Source organism: Leptodactylus fuscus, chromosome 3 (genome assembly GCF_031893055.1).
Source record: "Leptodactylus fuscus isolate aLepFus1 chromosome 3, aLepFus1.hap2, whole genome shotgun sequence".
Classification (NCBI taxonomy): Eukaryota; Metazoa; Chordata; class Amphibia; order Anura; family Leptodactylidae; genus Leptodactylus; species Leptodactylus fuscus.
Window position 1 is genome coordinate 102,258,008 of NC_134267.1, and position 17,890 is coordinate 102,275,897.

A 17,890-nucleotide genomic window follows, 5' to 3' on the forward strand; every position below is an offset into this window, starting at 1 on the left:
TTCTTTCTGCTTGGCTTGGAGTATGCAGTGTTCAGATTCATGGAAAGTCTTATAGAACATTAAGGCCCCGTTCCCACGGAGTAATGCGCCGCTCATTCTGACATGTAAACACAAAACAGAATCCCATTGACTTCAATGGGTTCCGTCTTATGTGCGCTACACATTGAAATCAACGGGAGGCTTTTTAACTAGAGATAAGCGAACACTGTTCGGATCAGCCGATCCGAACAGCACGCTCCCATAGAAATGAATGGAAGCACCTGGCACGCAGACTTAGCCGGCGGCCGGCCGCTTAACCCCCTGCCAGCCGCTTCCATTCATCAACAGTGTTCGCTCATCTCTATTTTTAACCCATTGATTTCAATGTGTTACGCGCATTAAATGGAACCCATTGAAGTCAATGGGATTCTGTTTTGAAGCGCTCACTCTGATACGTGTTTACGTGTCAGAATATGCGGCGCGTTACTCCATGGGAACGAAGCCTAATGAAGATAGGTAGGAAGGTATGCATCTTGTACACTTAGATATTTAGCATTTCAGCCAGTCTAGCTTTTGCCACAATTTATCCAATGGTTTCTCTAGTTGGACAAAATCAAAATATTGCTCCACTCTGATAACCAAGCAATGATCATCAGTTGTGATGTGTGTAAATTTAGTCTTAATAGACTGTACCGAGATCTAGCCTATGAAAAATATTACAGACTGACGTAGGAGATCATTTTTGTTTTCCCTTCTGTTTTCTCAGATCTGAAGCAGCATTTGGTGACTGATAGCTGCGAGACTGATGGCTATCCATTGTATAGGTTCCCAGTAGGGTTAGTTCACACACAATTACGTGTGTATATTCCATCGCGGCTGCCGCGACAGGATGCCGATGCAATGCACGGCATCCCGTCGCGGCTTTCCGCTCCAGATTAGGCCCAAATGAATGGGCCTAGTCCAGAGGTGGACGCTGCAGCTGAATCAGCCATGGATTCTGCCTTAAGAAAGGGCAGTTCTTTTTTTTTTTTTTGCCACTAACGCAGTAGTTCTTTACCCAACCCACCAGTATGCACATTCACCAAACCCTTCTTTAGAGATAAATCAAATATGATTTTTTTTCCAAATTCAAGACATAGGTATATGTTTTTTGACTGGTACACAAAATGAACCGTTCATCAGGCCTAGGGTTCGATCGAACACCGGTTAAGAACCACTGTGATAGCGGAAAAAAGAACGCTAGCGGTCTCAGTAGACCACCATTGTGAGGGGACGGATTATGACTTGGATTCTGCGCCAAAATCCGCCCCCTCTTGCCCCGTGTGAACTAGCCCTTAATTAAACTGATAGAAGCATGACATTTACTTTTCTAGTGCAAAGTAATAAGAAGTAAATTATAAAACCATCTAAAAGTTTAAATAAACTTAAGAATTCATGATGGTCTTACAAGACTTTATTCCAGTCTGTTCTTATACAATGGATTGATTTTTTCAATATTAAAATTCAATGTTGACTTTTTAATCCATAAAAACTTTACATATTATTTACATATAGTCAAACATTACAGCACCACAGAACAAAAGGATTCAATTGTACACTTAACGGAAAAATTGAGGAACTGATGACAAAAAGTTCACATACATTCATAGATTCGACCCCAGATACGGACAGTGCTTGGCACATAAGGGAAGATATTGAACCTCTTGTAATAAAAATTTAAAATGAAAAAAAAAAAAAATAAAAGAAACAATGGAAAGGTAAAGAAGACAAATGAACACCCGGCTTGGTGGAGAGACATTCATTCTTCTGTTCACATTTGCACCAGAGTTTCCGCTGGACATTTCGTTACAGTGTCCCACACGGATAACCTTTTCCATTATAAATCAGCGGTGTCTGTCAGACTTGTGCTATTTTAGTGTGAGCCTAGTGTCAGGAAACCATAGTCTGTAATTCAACATACAGTACGATTATTAAAAAGCAGAAATTTTATAAAATTCCTAACCAGTTGTAACATAGTATTCTATAAAGAAGATGGATGTAAAAGTAATGTCAGGTGTCATGTGCAACTTCCAGTGTTAACTCAATTCTACAAGACCATCAACATACTACTACTTACATGAGGGTAGCAGGCTGGAAACTGTGTAGCTTGCTGACACTTGGACATGTGACGCTCTCCTGCTGTAGTGTGCCCCTAAGGGCTTGTTCACATCTACGTTCTCCTCTCCGTCCTGCAGGTTTCCGTTTCCTGCATAAAACAGAGCAGGAGACTGAAACCTGCAGGAGTCTTTTTCACCCATTCATTTGAATGGGTGAGAAAGATGTCCAGCCGTGAGCGGTGGTTAGCGTTTTGCGCTCTCCGCCGCGAAACCGTTTTTTTAATCCGGACACAGAGTCTGACATGCAGTACTCTGTGTCCGGTTTAAAAAATCCGGTTTCGCGGCGGAGAGCATAAAACGCTCACCGCCAGACCCGGTCTGTGCTTTCCATCTTCTGGCATGCAGAAGACGGAAAGCACAGAACGGAGAGTAGAACGCAGGTGTGAACCTAGCGTCAGGCAACACATTTGGGAAAAAAAATTAAAAAGTTGGCCAATTTTGGTGGACTATGTAATATGCACTGGGGTCTAATATCTGCCATAAAGGGAGAGCTATCAGGGGAAAGATTGATAGGGCATGTTGGATTTCAATATGCCAAGCAATAGAGGACTGGCTATGGGTGGTTTGACAGCAATTATGGATATTATTCCATTTTCCAATGTATTATTCTGTGTTCTTCAGAATACAAAGCCCATTTAGAATGGCCTTATTTTGTACACAGCAAGTGGTTGAGTTTAAAGAATGTCCACACTGAAGGAAGCAGAAAGGTTTCAGAAGTAGAGAAGAACTCTTAAGAAGAATACAGATGTAGCAAGGTTAACCTGAACTTCTAGAATTATTTAAGCTGCTGCAGCATAAGATCTTACTACAGACACCAAAAACCAACAAAGTGTCGCTGGAAAACATGTTTCAATTACTTTTCATTGGTTTTTGTTGTCTTCTCTATTGAGATAACATGACATGCTGCAGCAGTTCAGGTTTACTCCGCTATATCTGTGCATCATCACAATGACATCAAATGTTCAAGTGACAGAATGCATATAGGTAAAACAAAGACATTTCTGGTATTTCAATGTATTTTTAATGTATTTTTTTAATAAACATATTCTTCACGTGGCACATTTTGTTGTTTTTTTTGTTACTTAAAGTCACCATACAACATTTGTTCATAAAGGTTACTGCATCTTGGCAAACTCCATAGTATCAGAACAGCCAACTCTGGAAGATACAAGTAATGATCCAATAACAAGGTGGCCAGGAGGCGCTACTACTGGAAGAGTTCCCCCTTAAATATATTTTTTTGAAGCTCATGTTACATGGCAGCCATCACCAAATAAAAAGAAGAAAAATATCAACGTCCCTGAACTGCACAACTGCTAAATATTAAAACACAAAAACATACGCTGTTCTTCACACACCCAAATAACCAATACCTAGGTCCTACCCTGTACCCCAGACCACTGTACAGCAAAAATTCAGTGGCTGGAGACAACATAAATAACTTTGTATGTGTTGCTTACTTTGTGTTGGCAGCGCATACACATGTTTGACACGCCAGCATAAAGGAGGCTGATGGATGCCGTTTCACGGAACTAATATATCTATGTTTTATCTTTTGTCACTGGATAAAACTGATGTACTGTTATGCCAGGCATAGGGCCTGTGATGACATCACATGACACTCAAAGAGAACCTGTGGCATCCAACAAGCCTTCAGGCCCTGCCCTTAGCACAACCTAGTACCAGTTTTGTCTGGAGTGCTCCTTTAATGCTGCATAGTACAAAAGGGCAGCTGGGAACTACAGTCAGAAAATCCGCTCTCCTTGACGGGGAAGCATTGTTGAATTAATTATGTCAAAGTAACAGCACGTCCTAAGTTACAGAAATGTTTGTCTGATCTTGAGACAGAAGGGAATGTAATACAAAAATAAGGCATTACTTACCTGTTAATCCCTCCCTCTGCTCCAGGGGTGACATCACACCACGACTGCTGAAGCCCACCACTTCAAGCGTATGTAATGACTATTTTGCTTTTTCTACACAATACCCCATGCCCTAGTTAATCTAATTTCAGACAACCTCGGACCTTGTGACATGACAATAGGAGTTATAATCCATGTATATTAATCGGGCAACTTATTTTAAACCTTAAATTAAAAAAATAAAAATAATCTTAAAATTAAATCCTAAAAAAAATGACAATGTTTGCTGACATGTAACTTCAGTGCAAATTCTTAGAGGAACAATTCAAGTTTTCAGTACCAGCTGTAGTTATTTTATTTGACTTGAAATTTGCAGAATTTTCTGTGTGAAAACTTGGGGAAGTTACTCACATGATCTACAATGATATTTGGTGCTGCAGAACAAAGGACATCCTGTTACCGCAGGGAACATTTCAATGATCTGTTCTGCACATGACTGATGAAGCACATCCACAATTCTGTCCATACCATGAAAGCAGCTGGACGGACTGGTGACATAGGTAGTCATTGTAGAAGAGGTTCTGTTAATGCACCTGATATTGGACATTTTAATGGCAAGTCGGGCAGTCGCTACAGAACCGGAGTAAGATGAGCAGTAGACTCCCAAAGAGCATTACAGCAGATACGTCCATGGCTCAGCTATGTTTACACATCCACTTCCAGAATAGCTGGGAATACTTTAACCTTTGCATTACAGAGATGCCATTATAACCAGGTCTATGGTAAATGACAAGACCATATCTGGGGTACAAACTGTGAACCAGACTGACTGAATCACAGATTGCTTGTAAACAGATGCATTGAGTCCCTTTTAGACATCTAAACAGTTCCAACAGAAAGCGAGGTCACTTCCCAAGCCGCTGCTCACAGCCTGCGTAGCAACAGAGAGCAAAGAAAAAGTCTTCATATTGGATATTCACATGGGATGGTAGAGAACTGTAAGAAAGAAAAGGCATATTACATGAATGCTGATGGTTGCTGTGTAATTTTATAATACTAAACTTCTTGAAACTTTCCTTTGAGGGGAACAATAACAGCGCTAAATGGATAGTGTTCGGGAAAATAAAAAAAAAACCACAAACATAAAAACCTACAGTCTTCAGTGTTGCCATTAATTCCTTCCAGCTGGTGGCAATTTTCGATTTAGACTGCCGACCCTTCAAATCCCATAACTTTTCTGTGCACAGAGCCATATGATGGCTTAAGCTGCGTTCACACTACCGTTGGTGACCGTCAGCAGTGTCCGTAGCTGGCTGTCACAAGATTTTAGCAACGGACACTCAGAAATGTCAGAAATCTGTCCATTTACACACGATCCATCGAAAGTCCGTTTTTTTTTCCAGCAGACAAAAAAATCCTATATGCAGGACTTGTGTCCGTTAGAAAAAAACGGGCGTAAAGTGTCTATTATTTATTTTTTTTAACATTGAAGACTATGGGCAACAGACTTATGATGGACAGTAACTGATAGCCATCAGTTACTGTCCGTTATTTTGGGTCTGTTTTTTCTGCGCATGCTCAGAAAGCAAAAACAAACAAAAAATACGGACAGTATTAAAAAACAGACGCTTAATGATGCTAGTGTGTCTGTTTTTTTTTTTTTTAAATTGATCCATTAAATGGATAAGTTAAAAACAGACACATTAACATCAGTTAGTGTCCGTTAATGTCTGTTACGAAAGGAGTCTGATTTTTTTTTTTTAAATGGACACCTTCATAACGGAATTCAACGGTAGTGTGAACCCAGCCTTAATGTTTGTGGGACAAATTGTTTTTCATAATGGTACCATTTATTATTCTGCACAATTCTGAATAGCTGAGAAAAAAAAAAATTTCAGAATGGGGTGGAATTGAAAAAAAAAGTACATTTGTGAGATATTGTGGGCTTTATTTTTTACTGCGTTCACTGTGAAGCCAAAATGACATGTGAAATGTACGCAATGCTTCAGTACGATTCTGGAGAAACCAAATTTCTAAAGTTTTATTTACATGTTAACCCTTTAATAAAAATCAAAAAAACAAACACCTTAACGTGCTTCTTATTTTTGTTCCGCTTTATGAGTACATGCAGAAAAAAACAAAACATGACATTAATAACGGACAACCGCTAGTTACCCATACACTTTAAGGTTAAAAATTAAAAAAGGCCTAATGTCCGTTATAAGTCCATTACTTTGCACAGACACAAAAGTCCTGCCCCCCATGTTAATATGTCCATTAAAATAAAGCACACAACAGTTTTGGTGAAAACGGACCACAGATCAAATCCCATTCACTTGAATGGGTTTGAAAACTGACTGTCAGGTTTCCGTCCCGTCCAGTTTCTTGGTGCAGAAGACTGAAAACCAGCAGGATTGCTTAAAGAGCGCAGATGTGAACCCACCCTAACACATATTTAAGACTGGACTCACACTTGTGTTGGAGTCTCCGATTAAGATCCATTAGGCTAGGCTCACATGGGGATTTTTGGACCGGATTTTGACGCAGAGCCACCTCAGAATCCGGTCCAAAAAATTGCTAGCCCTGACTGGATGCCGGTGCAGTGCACCGGCATCCAGTCGCGGCATTCCGCTTCGGATTAGGCAAGTCGCTTCTTTTTTCTGCGAGTGGCAAAAAAGCGCTCCCATTGAAGACAATTCAATTCTGAGGCAGATTCCACGTTAAAATCCAGCCCCAAAAAAACCCCATACAAACTAGACTTGGTCTCTGTCTTTCGGGTCCCCATGCGGATCCGAAGGATGGAAAACCGAATGCTAATGTGAACCTAGCATAAATAACAAAGGATGATATAAAGGGCACACCAATGCCAGAAGAGAGTCTTCACAGTTTTGCAAATGAAGAAATAAACTTAATATATTTCAATATTTGAAACAGCAAGAATCTCATGATCTCCTGTAACGCAAGCTTTATTGGCAGAAAGCTAGTGTGTGAGTAAGATGCTCCATTCTCTGTCTCTGCATCAGTCTTGACAAAGAAGGGGACTGGCCCATCTGATGAACGGAGCCACTGAAGCCCTTAATCATGTCACCAACAGAGTGGAGGAGGAGCCTACCTGCCATCAAGGCTACATGACAGGGACTGAAATCGGGAGATCCATGCAGCTTTGAAAATTATCAAGTATACCTGCGAATTTGTTGGCAGGGGGGGGGGTTTGTTTGTTTTTTTGGGACAAACCTTTTAAAACTCAGTTTGTAAAAATGGGAAAATATGCTGGAAAAATTATAATTTACTTACATAATTTCTGAAAGTCTTATATGCCATGGCAGAAAACCTAATGTGCTACTGATAGAGCCAAATTTTAATATTAGATCAGGATCTGGGAAATTTTGTGTACCTGAAAAAAAAAAAAAAGACAAAAAAACGTTATTAGCCAAATCTAAACAACTTAATGACTTTTTCCAGCATGTCTAAGGTATGTTCATACATTGCAGATTTGTTCAAGAAATTTCCACAGATGTACATACATCAAGAGGTAAAGGGACATGTTTTCAATCACAGTAATTGTTGAAATCTGTCAAGTGTGAACATACCTTAATTTGACAAGTATCTAGTCAGTTTTATAAAAGAGGTCTACACCAGGACTTTGGTCAACTACAAATAATAAAATTCAGCAATGGAAATGGGATTTCCTTCTTCTAAGAGTTGGGACCTGTTCTGTGTTGACTGGTATCCCAATAGTTTTTCTTTCAGCTTTTTAAAATTGATGTTGGTACAATAAAACTTAAAATAGTGAATTGACTGACACTACTCAATGTTTAGGGGACTTGACTGCAGAGGACTCCTGCTTCATGTGGTATAGGCTGTAATACTGAGCTATGCACTGTTACTATTAAGGAAGGCACTTGGAAGTTTTCTTGAATTTAAAATGAATCTATGAGAGAAAAAGGAAATTGTGTAAATGTTCCATTACATGCTGTATTAGAACATGGGAAGAATAAGCAAATCTGTCTTCCATGATGTAATTAGGAAGTCAGTGCGTCAGTCATGCAGTCCAATAGAGGGTGCTCCCTTAAACATCATGCCGACTTTCCCAGAGGCCTTTGCTTGCAATGATGTGGGATTTTACCAGGTACAGTATCTAATGGCTTAATAAGACTCCACACACCTAAATGGTGGTCTCTCCCAATGAAGGGACAATATCCCCCTAACCCTGTGTAGAAGCCTCTCACCTCTGCCAGGTCAGTCTTCTCTGCGCCGGGCTGATGAGATGCAATAACATTGAAACAGCTGTCCTCAGCTGAGAGACTGTACCTGGTAAAATCCCACATCATTGCATTGCAGCAAAGGTCTCTGGGAAGGTCGGCATGATGTTAAAGGGAGCGCCCTTTATTGGGCTGCATGACCAAGGCTCTGTCTTCCTAATGAAATAATGGAAGACAGATTTGCATATTTTTCCCATGTTCCCTTGCACAGTGGAGCGCTAATGGCTTAATAAGACTCCACACACCTAAATGGTGGTCTCTCCCTATGGAGGGACGATATCCCCCTAATGCTGTATTAGGGAAGTATTCTCCCCTAAATTTAATATCTGTGGTGGGCAATATGATGCCACAGGCATCCCCACAAAAGCCCAATGTACTAAAGAAATAAGTTACATTTTATGCACATTGCCAAACACATAAGTTTTATATTTTTCTATTCCAGTAATAATATTACTTCTTAAAAGGTGGTCAAAAGCATCTACATCCAAGTCTGCCGGTGTCTTCTGTCTTTCTGCTACCAGCTGACAAAAATTCTGAGCAGCTTTTACAATGTTCGGCTTCCCGTCCTCTGGAGACAGCACCTTTAGTACAGGCAAGCGGGGAAAAGCTGTAGGTATACAAAACACACAGATTACTAGTAGTTCCACTGGATTAAAAAGGCAAAACATACTTACCAACAACAAATTCTGGTACAGTTTCTATTAAAGAGCACCTTTCACCATTTTTCCCAAAGGCAGTGTTATATACTGCCGGAAAGCTGACAGTGCGCTGAGTTCAGCGCACTGTCGGCTTTCCCGATCTGTGCCCGGTGTGAAGAGCTTATGGTCCGGTACCGTAGCTCTTCTACGGTCAGAAGGGCGTTTCTGACCATTAGCCAGGAAAGTCCTTCTGCCTTGCGGCGCCAATCGCGCTGTGCTGTGGAGCGGGGAGGAACACCCCCTCCCTCTCCTGATAATATTCGTCTATAGATGAGCTGTGTGAGCAGAGGGAGGGGGCGTTCCTCCCCGCTCCACAGTACAGCGCGATTGGCGCCGCGAGGCAGAAGGACGTTCCTGGCTAATGGTCAGAAACGCCCTTCTGACCATAGAAGAGCTATGGTACCGGACCGTAAGCTCTTCACACCGGGCACAGATCGGGAAAGCCGACAGTGCGCTGAACTCAGCGCACTGTCAGCTTTCTGGCAGTATATAACACTGCCTTTGGGAAAAATGGTGAAAGGTCCTCTTTAAGTGTCCTTGAAAAATCATATCATTAACTGTTATTGAAAAGATATCTGGGTTTATATACAGAAATTGGAAAGTTACCATTTCAGTGTTGGGGGGAAGGGGGGGGGGTGGCAGGTGGTTACATGATTATAAAAGGTCTGCCTGAACAATCCAAAGGTACTTTTTGGTCATTCATCTCCTTTATACATCACAATGATCATGTGCCCCTTGTGAGAAAGTAACAGGCAGGGTGATGGAATGACTATATCTCCCCCAGGTTCCTTGCCTATGTTTGGTGATCCTTAATCCAGGACAGGTTTTCGATATACCTCAGCCCAGGTGTAGCAGGTAAAAGGGCCATAAAAGGGTACAGACCCTTCACTTCTGTGCAGACCCTGGGGGAGAGGGGATACGTCTGGGTCTGTCTGAGAACAACTTGTTATGATTTGTGTTTTATTTTCTTGAGTGGCTGGTAGTAAGTCACTCATATAGTGAGGGAAGTTTTGTTTAGTTAGAGCTCGGCTGAGCAGGTTCGTGTTTGGATTTGTATTTTTGCCTGAAGTGCAAAAGAGGCCTAAGGCTGTATTTTATTTGTTTATTTTTCTAAATAAAAACACCCTCCCTGACAGAATTAGAAAATATTATTTATCCTGGACAACTGCAAAGGCCCAGTTCACATCTGCACTTGGGCCATTCCATTCCTGTCTCTGTATCAAAAATGCAGCGGAAAAAAGTCCTGCAAGCAGCACTTTTCTATCTGCATTTTTCAAGTGGAAATCACACGGACCCCATTATAGTGCATGGGGTCCGTGGGTTTCCTTAGGTAAACGCCTTTTTATGCGGATTAGGTTTCCGTTTGGGTTGGAAGCCCCCAAGCAGACTCACCGAATGGAAATCCATGCGCAGATGTGAATTGAGTGTAACGTAAAAACAGAAATACAGATGGACAATTCACTCAGGGCCAAGTGAATTTATAAAGGTTGAAGTATTCCAAGAAGACTGCTGTTACTCTTTATATAATTTAAAGGGGAGTCCATAGTTCTTTAAGATACACACCTGAGCTGCTGCAGGAAGGGATGAGTAAGGTCTATGTAACTTATAAAATATATCAGAGCAAAGCAGGCTGGATAGCAGGTATCTGAATAAGCAGCTGCCATTACCCAAGTGTAGTCAACTGGACATGAAACTACCCTGACCCAGGTTGTAGATTACACATGAACCTACATGGAGCAACAAAGTTCCAGTAAATACTGAGGCATATTTCTGATATTTACCATTTAGACCTGTAGAATGCAAAGTACATTTAGGGAAAAAGCAGTACATGTTCATGGCTTTTTAGGCAAAACAGCTCAGGTGTCTGTTTACTTGACAACACAGTAGGACTATCGCTGTCAAAGGCTATAGGCAGTGGTTTTCACTAACTTCTGCAATACATCACATGTTTGACAGTCATAACCATGTTTCCAGCTTGCTGCTTATTTATAGCCTGCTTTATCTGAAATATGTTTAGAAGGGGAAAAAAAAAACAAAAACAAAATTCCACTGCATTGCATTCAGTCTAATATGGTAATACTAGACAATGTGGCTGAAAGTGCAGATCCTCTTCTATACAACATGTTTGGAAGTTCAGCTATTTTGTTCAACTTTGTAGCTCAATAGTATCTGATTACAGCAAACGGGAGGAAACAATGGGGTTGTCCAGTTTCAGAGCAATACTAAGAGATCAATGTTATTGTTTGTATAATAAAAAGTTGTACAATTCATCAATATACTTCATGTGTCAATTCCTCACAGTTTTCTACATCACATGCCCATGAACTGTATATCACATGATCATGAACAGATTTTTATCCACTGGGAGTAAGCAGAATGAATGATGGCAACCAGAAATCTAGGAAACTATCAGGATACATTGGCACAAAGTATGTTGGAAAATTTTACAAATTTTTATTACACAAACAATAGTATGTGTCTCTCAATATTGGTCTGGAAGTGGACAACCTCTTTAAGGAAACATTTATGTAATATTTTGTTTTGCCCATATTCCCCATAGGTCTAATTAAAACAGAGTCCAAAGAGAAAACCTCTACGAACTTTCTGTCTAAAGCGCTGCGGGAAGAACCACGATGCATTGGCGCTGTGGTTTTTCCCGCAGTGCCTTTTTGCTGAGGGGCGCACACATGGGTCCTTAACCTTAAGAAGGATCAGTTGCTCTCTTACGTTAATTGTAGGGCAGGCCTATCCTGCTTTGCGACATTGGTTTTTCCCGCAGCGCTTTAGCGCTGTGTATCGTCCTGAGGGGCCTTAGCCTAAAACTATACCAGATCTTTTATGTCAAAGCCTTTGAACTGACTGGATTATAGTGAAAAATCCGCTAAGAAGCGTTCGAAGATTAAAATAGTTTACCACATATGTCCATCCTGACTTGAAGAGTTTTATTAGGAGCCTAAGATTTAGAGGAATTTACCCTGTGTATAATCTATTCATAATGCGCATATAATATATCTATATTGTGTTAACATCAGTATATCTCCAATTGTTGAATACTTACACAAAACTAAAACATCCCACTGATACGATCAGTATAAAAGAATGCACTAACCAGAATGCTAGATTCACTTCACAGGATAAAGCATATAATCTGAGTACAAAAGCTTCTGTATATACCAGCTAAAACCAGCTGATAGGCAGAACCTGACTAGTGCATTTAACATGTTGGTCACCGACTATGCAAGGAAGGAAAAGCAGCTTGTAAGGCCTAGTAGCTCACCTTTATCTGTTCTGTCAGCGCTGCCATTTGCATATTCAAGTGGATACTTGGAGCACTCCTCCTTCTGCTGCTTTAACACTTCATCCATGAGTCTGGAACTATTCTGCTTGAAGATCCCTTTGAGAGAACATAAAAAGGTCACCATTCCCCAGCTGTTTACATGCTCACATCACTGTTTGCTATTAAACATTGAGAAATTCAGTCAGAACTAGATTTGGCCAATTTAGTAACTGGCAGCCGCTGATATAAGAGGGCGATGAAAGGGGAATGTAAGGTAATATGGTCCCAGTAAACAATTGTGAAGGACAAAACGTTCCAGTAGCCGAGGAGAAGTGAACTGGAGGTTTCTGTGCAGCCAAGTGTATTCACTCATAGTGGTAGAGTCATGTGGTGACAGGATGGCTGCTTGTGTCAATGTCAGCTCGTGTGTGACTGCAGTACGGGGGCACAATTGTTTGCGTAGGAGCCTCAGGGATTTAAGTAATGCTTTCTATATTGTTTAATCACCTTCAATTCCCATCCATGATTTTGCAGAAGCCATTTAATGGGGTACTCCAGTTACTACAAGTTATTCCCAATCCGCTGGCTGCCTGATTGGTAAGAGACGACTGCTGGGAAGCCACCTATCATGAGTATGGGGGACATGTGTGTCCCATATGGATGGAGTAGTAGGTTGTGCATGTAGCCTGACACTTCATTCACTCTAAGTAACTTTCATTATCAGCGGAGTACTGTGCTCTGCTGCAGACCCATAAGGGCCCCTTCACACGGCGTAAGCGCGCCGCTCCTTTAGACACATATACATGTGTCCGAGTGCGGCGCTTAAAAACAGAGCCCATTGATTTCAATGGGAAGCGCGCGGATATCGGCATATACGCATGCTTCCCATTGAAATCAATGGGCTCTGTTTTGGGCACATCAATGGGCACATGTATACGTGTCTAAATGAGCGGCGCGCTTACGCCGTGTGAAGGGGCCCTTAAAGATGACTGTAGTAGCAGCAAGTAAGTGTGACCTGCCGCTTCATTCACACAGGGTGGAAAAGAAAACCAGTCTCATAATTATCCAAGACAATCCCACACAAACCAGTTAACATGGTCCTCCACCAGGTCATGGGAAAATTGGCTTACAAGAAAGTGGTCCTTGGTCCAAAAAAAAAAAAAAAAAGTTGGGGAGCACTGCTCTAGGGTTTGACAGATCCTATCTAGTGGCAGTCTTTACAGTGTTATTTTCTGATGAAGTATTGTAGAGGAAATATTTCACACTGTCAACCTGTCCCACACCTTAGGCTTCGGGCACTTTGGAAAGCTGTAAAGCAACTGCAGTAAACTTATAGCATATGTCCAACTTCTGACGTGTCAGGTAAGGTACCTGCTATGCAAATGTGTATAAAATCCCCTTTTAACCCCCTAATAAGCCACATTACATTTGCAAAAAGCCTCACTAAAATGTCACTTTCTTTCTGACAGATTTTCAATTTAAGTCTCAGATAAATATAGCTGGCAGATAACTCCGTTGCCTTATATACATTTTAATCCTTTATTGATCTAACACATTTTAGCATTCAACCAATAACATGTTATCCATTCTCTCCATTTCAGCTTTCATAACTTTTGAAATTTTATTTCAGTGTAGCTTTAAAAGACCTTTTTTTTCAACTGTAATTTTTATTGAGAACATTTTTCCATAACAAAATATAAGAAGAACAAGAACAGAATTAGAACATCAGAGAGGGGGAAAGGCTATGGGCCAAACCCCTTATAAGACCTTTTATCTTTTTGATCACCCTTTTTGGTACCCCCTCCCCTGGGGTCACCTGAAATGATCTCCCTGCAGTTGCACGTGTTCACTTGCATACTGGATGAACTGAATGCAGCGAGTATTTGCAGCTCCAATTCAACCAGTGATATATCTTGGACTCTACTAGGGATACAGGCATGCTCTTGGCTTTAAGATACCACTTTGCCCGGAGCTCTAGCACCCGTGGAGTTTACATGACTGCTACCTCCGCAGCTTCACTGAACTAATTAGGGTAAACTTATGTCATTTGCTCCTCAATCAGGAAACATTCAAAACGGTCGGGGGAGGTGGTTAAAGAGAGGATGTCACCAAAACCCAGCCCTACAAATAGCTCAGTGTCACCTGAAACAGTGTTTGCCCCTTGTGATTTGACGCCTCATTTCCACTGCTTTTGTAAATAAGTAAATGAAGATTTTGGAGCAATGAAGGCATTGCTGCTTTCCTCTTTGGAGCAATAGAAAGACTCTCAGTGCTCAAAGAGCTCATTTGCATATTGACAAGAACAGCAATACATTGGAAACAGAGGCACAGATTCTCAAGGAGAACCTATTTGCGGACTTGGTTAATATCTGGTTCTGGTGACAGACTCACTTTAAAGAGGGTTGTGCCATGAAAGGAAGTTATGGCCTATACACAAGACATAACCCTATTTGCAGTTGAGGGCCATTAGGGGGACACAGTGAATCAGCACAGCCAGGGGGCTGCCTCAGCTACACTCTGTCATGTCAGAAGTTGGCATGTGTGAGCCATTTACTACATATCCATTGTATAAGTCACAACTTTCTGATGGGTGGGTTTCCGATTGCAGGCACCCCCGGTGATCATAAAAACGGGGTCCTGTCTCACCTATATAAATGGAGCTGCAATCTGTACATGTGGAAACCCCATGTGGAATGCTGTACTCAGAAATCTCCCACAGTCACACACAATTATTAAAGTGGCAATAAAGATGGGGAGAGATTAGACCTTATTCTTGGGACTGGCAGGGGTCACAGCAGAGAAAACCCCAAGAAGGAGCAAGTTAAGACCTCTCCTGTGAATAAACTTGCTTTAGTGGCACAATCATTTTTAAGATATGGACATGGTAAAAAGCTGAGGCTCCTTCATTCTGGTTTATCAGTTACAGCTCACAAACACAAGCTTCTAACATGACAATACAGTTAAAGGGGTTTTCCAAGACATTTTAAAACTATTTTATACTGCTGATAGTGAGCCAATAAACAAACAAGTACTCACCTGTCCCCAATCCTTCATCTGCAGCGGTGGCAGGTTAGTTGGTATACAGTTCTCCTGGATGTTTGAGCCTGGTTATCACTGCAGCCAATCACAAACCTCAGGGTCACCTCTTCAGAAAGGATACATCATAGCAGTCACATGCCATTTGTGAAGAGGTCGCTACTAAAACCTGTGATTGGCTCCAGCAGTCTCCGCTCAAACGGAACATCACTGGTGACAATTTAAACATGACCTGTATACAAAAGAATGGAGTTCCCACCTCTGGTAATAGAAGTCCCAGGGAGATGCGAGTACTGTTTGTTAGGTTTATTGGCCCACTAGCAGCAGTTTTAAATGGTAAAAAAAAAAAAATCTCAGTAAACCCCTTTAAGGCATCACCATGTTTGTGCAAATGCGCCATGTCCTCCTGATACTGGATTTCTGCTTTGATTAATAGGCAGGTTTGCTATGATGAGAGAATAGACTTGTAAAAAGTGAACACACTCTATAACCTATTCACCAAACGGAACCCTACACGTGTAAATCAGGGAGTTGCATATATGTATTTATATGACCATTCCCCACAGATCTGCAGTTCTCAAGATAACCCTTCCACTGGCTGATGAAGTAATTTCAAGGGATTCTATCACCTACCCCTGAGAATAGTCAACTATCAACACCATTTTGTTACTTTAGTAGATTTGGAGAGCAATAACTTTAAATTTATTTATATATCTATAAGCCTAGATGAGATCTCCCGTGTCCAGAAGATCCGGGCAAGAGTTACTCAGGAAGGGCTAGTAGTGGGCGGGCTAGCTAGGGAAAAAGGGAGGGGGTGTGAGAGCGGTGCGAGTCAGCCATGAGTGGAGAGCAATGCATCATGATAGTTGTAGGATAAACGAACAGGAAGCTATGCCAGGTAAACAAATGCAGAGGATGCCAGGAGCTTCCAGAGAAACCCAGAAATATCTCATAACACTGCTAAAGGTATATGGGTGTATTTATTAACCCATGAATTGCACTGACCATAATATATATATATATATATATATATATATATATATATATATTTTTTACACAGAAAACCCCCTTAACGTTATATCCTCTTAGAGCCCACCATCTCTTGAGATAGTTCTCTGAGCTGCTGGCTAGCCTGGACACACGAGTGCTAGGCCAACACCAAGTTCCTTGCCAAAAATGAATGCTAGCAGAAAGCCACACCAGGTGAGCATAGTGCACAGGTCACGTGAACAGCTGCCCGGAAGCTGCTGACGTCACACACGAATGAATGAATAACATAGATAAGACATATGACGAGCAGTCTGCCTATCGCTATGGTTACCTTGCGGGTCGTAGACGCTGACATAAGAGATGCCCAGTGCCATACACCACAGCACCAGGCTGGCCACGTCCGTGTAGCTCTCCTGCTCTTCGCTGATCAGCAGTCCGATGTGTACGGGCAGCTTGCTGAGCTTCGCCCGGTCCCGGCTGCGCAGTAACACCTCCCGCTGCTGGGCGCTGAGGTCGCGGTGCAGGTAGGTGCAGTCACAGCGCTGCCTTAGATACGTAGTGTCCGAGGACTGCAGACACAGGCACCGGCCGCCCACATCCCGGGCCTCACGCCTGGGGAACTTCCAGTCAAGCCGTTGCCCCCGCTCCTGGCAGGAGATATCAGGAGGCATGAGGAGGGCACCCGCTGCTCGCCACACTCTCCAGTGCCAGAGTCGGAGCCATGCCAGCAGTGCCCGCTGTACATTGAGCAGTAGGTGTAGGAGGCGCCAGGTCAGCGCGTACAGCACGGACATGTCCGCTGCTCACTGACACCGGCACCTCAGCCCCGCTACCATGCCACTGCCGTACTGGGAACTCCGGCGCTCCACACTCAGCACACGCTCACACGGGATTGGACCAGGGATTAGGTGTCGTCACTTCCGAGGGAAAGAGACTGCGTGACGTGGCCGGCGCAGGTTGGAGCCGGAATCTGGGAAAAGGTTGTACAACAAACGAGTTTTACGAGAAGGCCTGACGTGTACTGAGGGGCGACAGCGACACCTGGTGACAGGTCGAGGGTATGTCCACGCAGGTCTTAGCTATATGGCTCAGATGCTGCAGCTAATTCTCTGAGATGTGCACTAGCAGTTTATGCTGCAAGTTTACATTGTAGCTTTAGCAATTACCCTTAGAATTACACCGCAAAAACCAAAACATTGTGGGCAGTTTTGCCATTTTGGAATTTGGTGAGATAATCCTTTAATAGTGCCGCCATGGGGAATTTAGTGTGTTACAGCAGCATAGATAATACAGTAATATACTACAAGAAAGAACATGTACAAGCTCATAGCTCCCCAGGACTGAGGTGGCCCTTCTAACCAGCCTGTCAAGTCTATTCCTATCCCTGACTGGAAAGCTACTCCCTCAGCAGACCATTCCGAAGAAGATGGTTGATGCTACTGCAGAGTTGATAAAAGTCCTAAGGAGTGGCCCCTGGACTCCGAAGGCCCTCAGCCTCTGAGCAGGTAGAGTCTGCTGTGACCCTTTCTGTGCAGCGCCTCCAGGTGATCAGCCCAGTCCTTATTATTGAGGAGCACACCCAGGTACTTATAGATCTTGACTATCTCAATACACGTGCCCTGGATGTCCA

At 42.3% G+C, this 17,890-nt stretch overlaps 1 protein-coding gene across 1 annotated transcript; it reads right to left on the reverse strand.

Moving 5' to 3' along the window:
- Positions 1-1,438: 1,438 nt before the first annotated feature.
- NUS1 (NUS1 dehydrodolichyl diphosphate synthase subunit) lies at positions 1,439-17,145 on the reverse strand. The gene is made up of 5 exons (XM_075268084.1): positions 16,592-17,145; positions 12,235-12,351; positions 8,714-8,866; positions 7,292-7,391; positions 1,439-4,993 (listed from the first exon to the last, which is right to left on the reverse strand). Exons 1-5 carry the CDS (start codon positions 17,052-17,054, stop codon positions 4,903-4,905), a joined length of 924 nt encoding a protein of 307 aa, XP_075124185.1. The 5' UTR covers positions 17,055-17,145; the 3' UTR covers positions 1,439-4,902.
- Between the last annotated feature and the right edge of the window lie 745 nt (positions 17,146-17,890).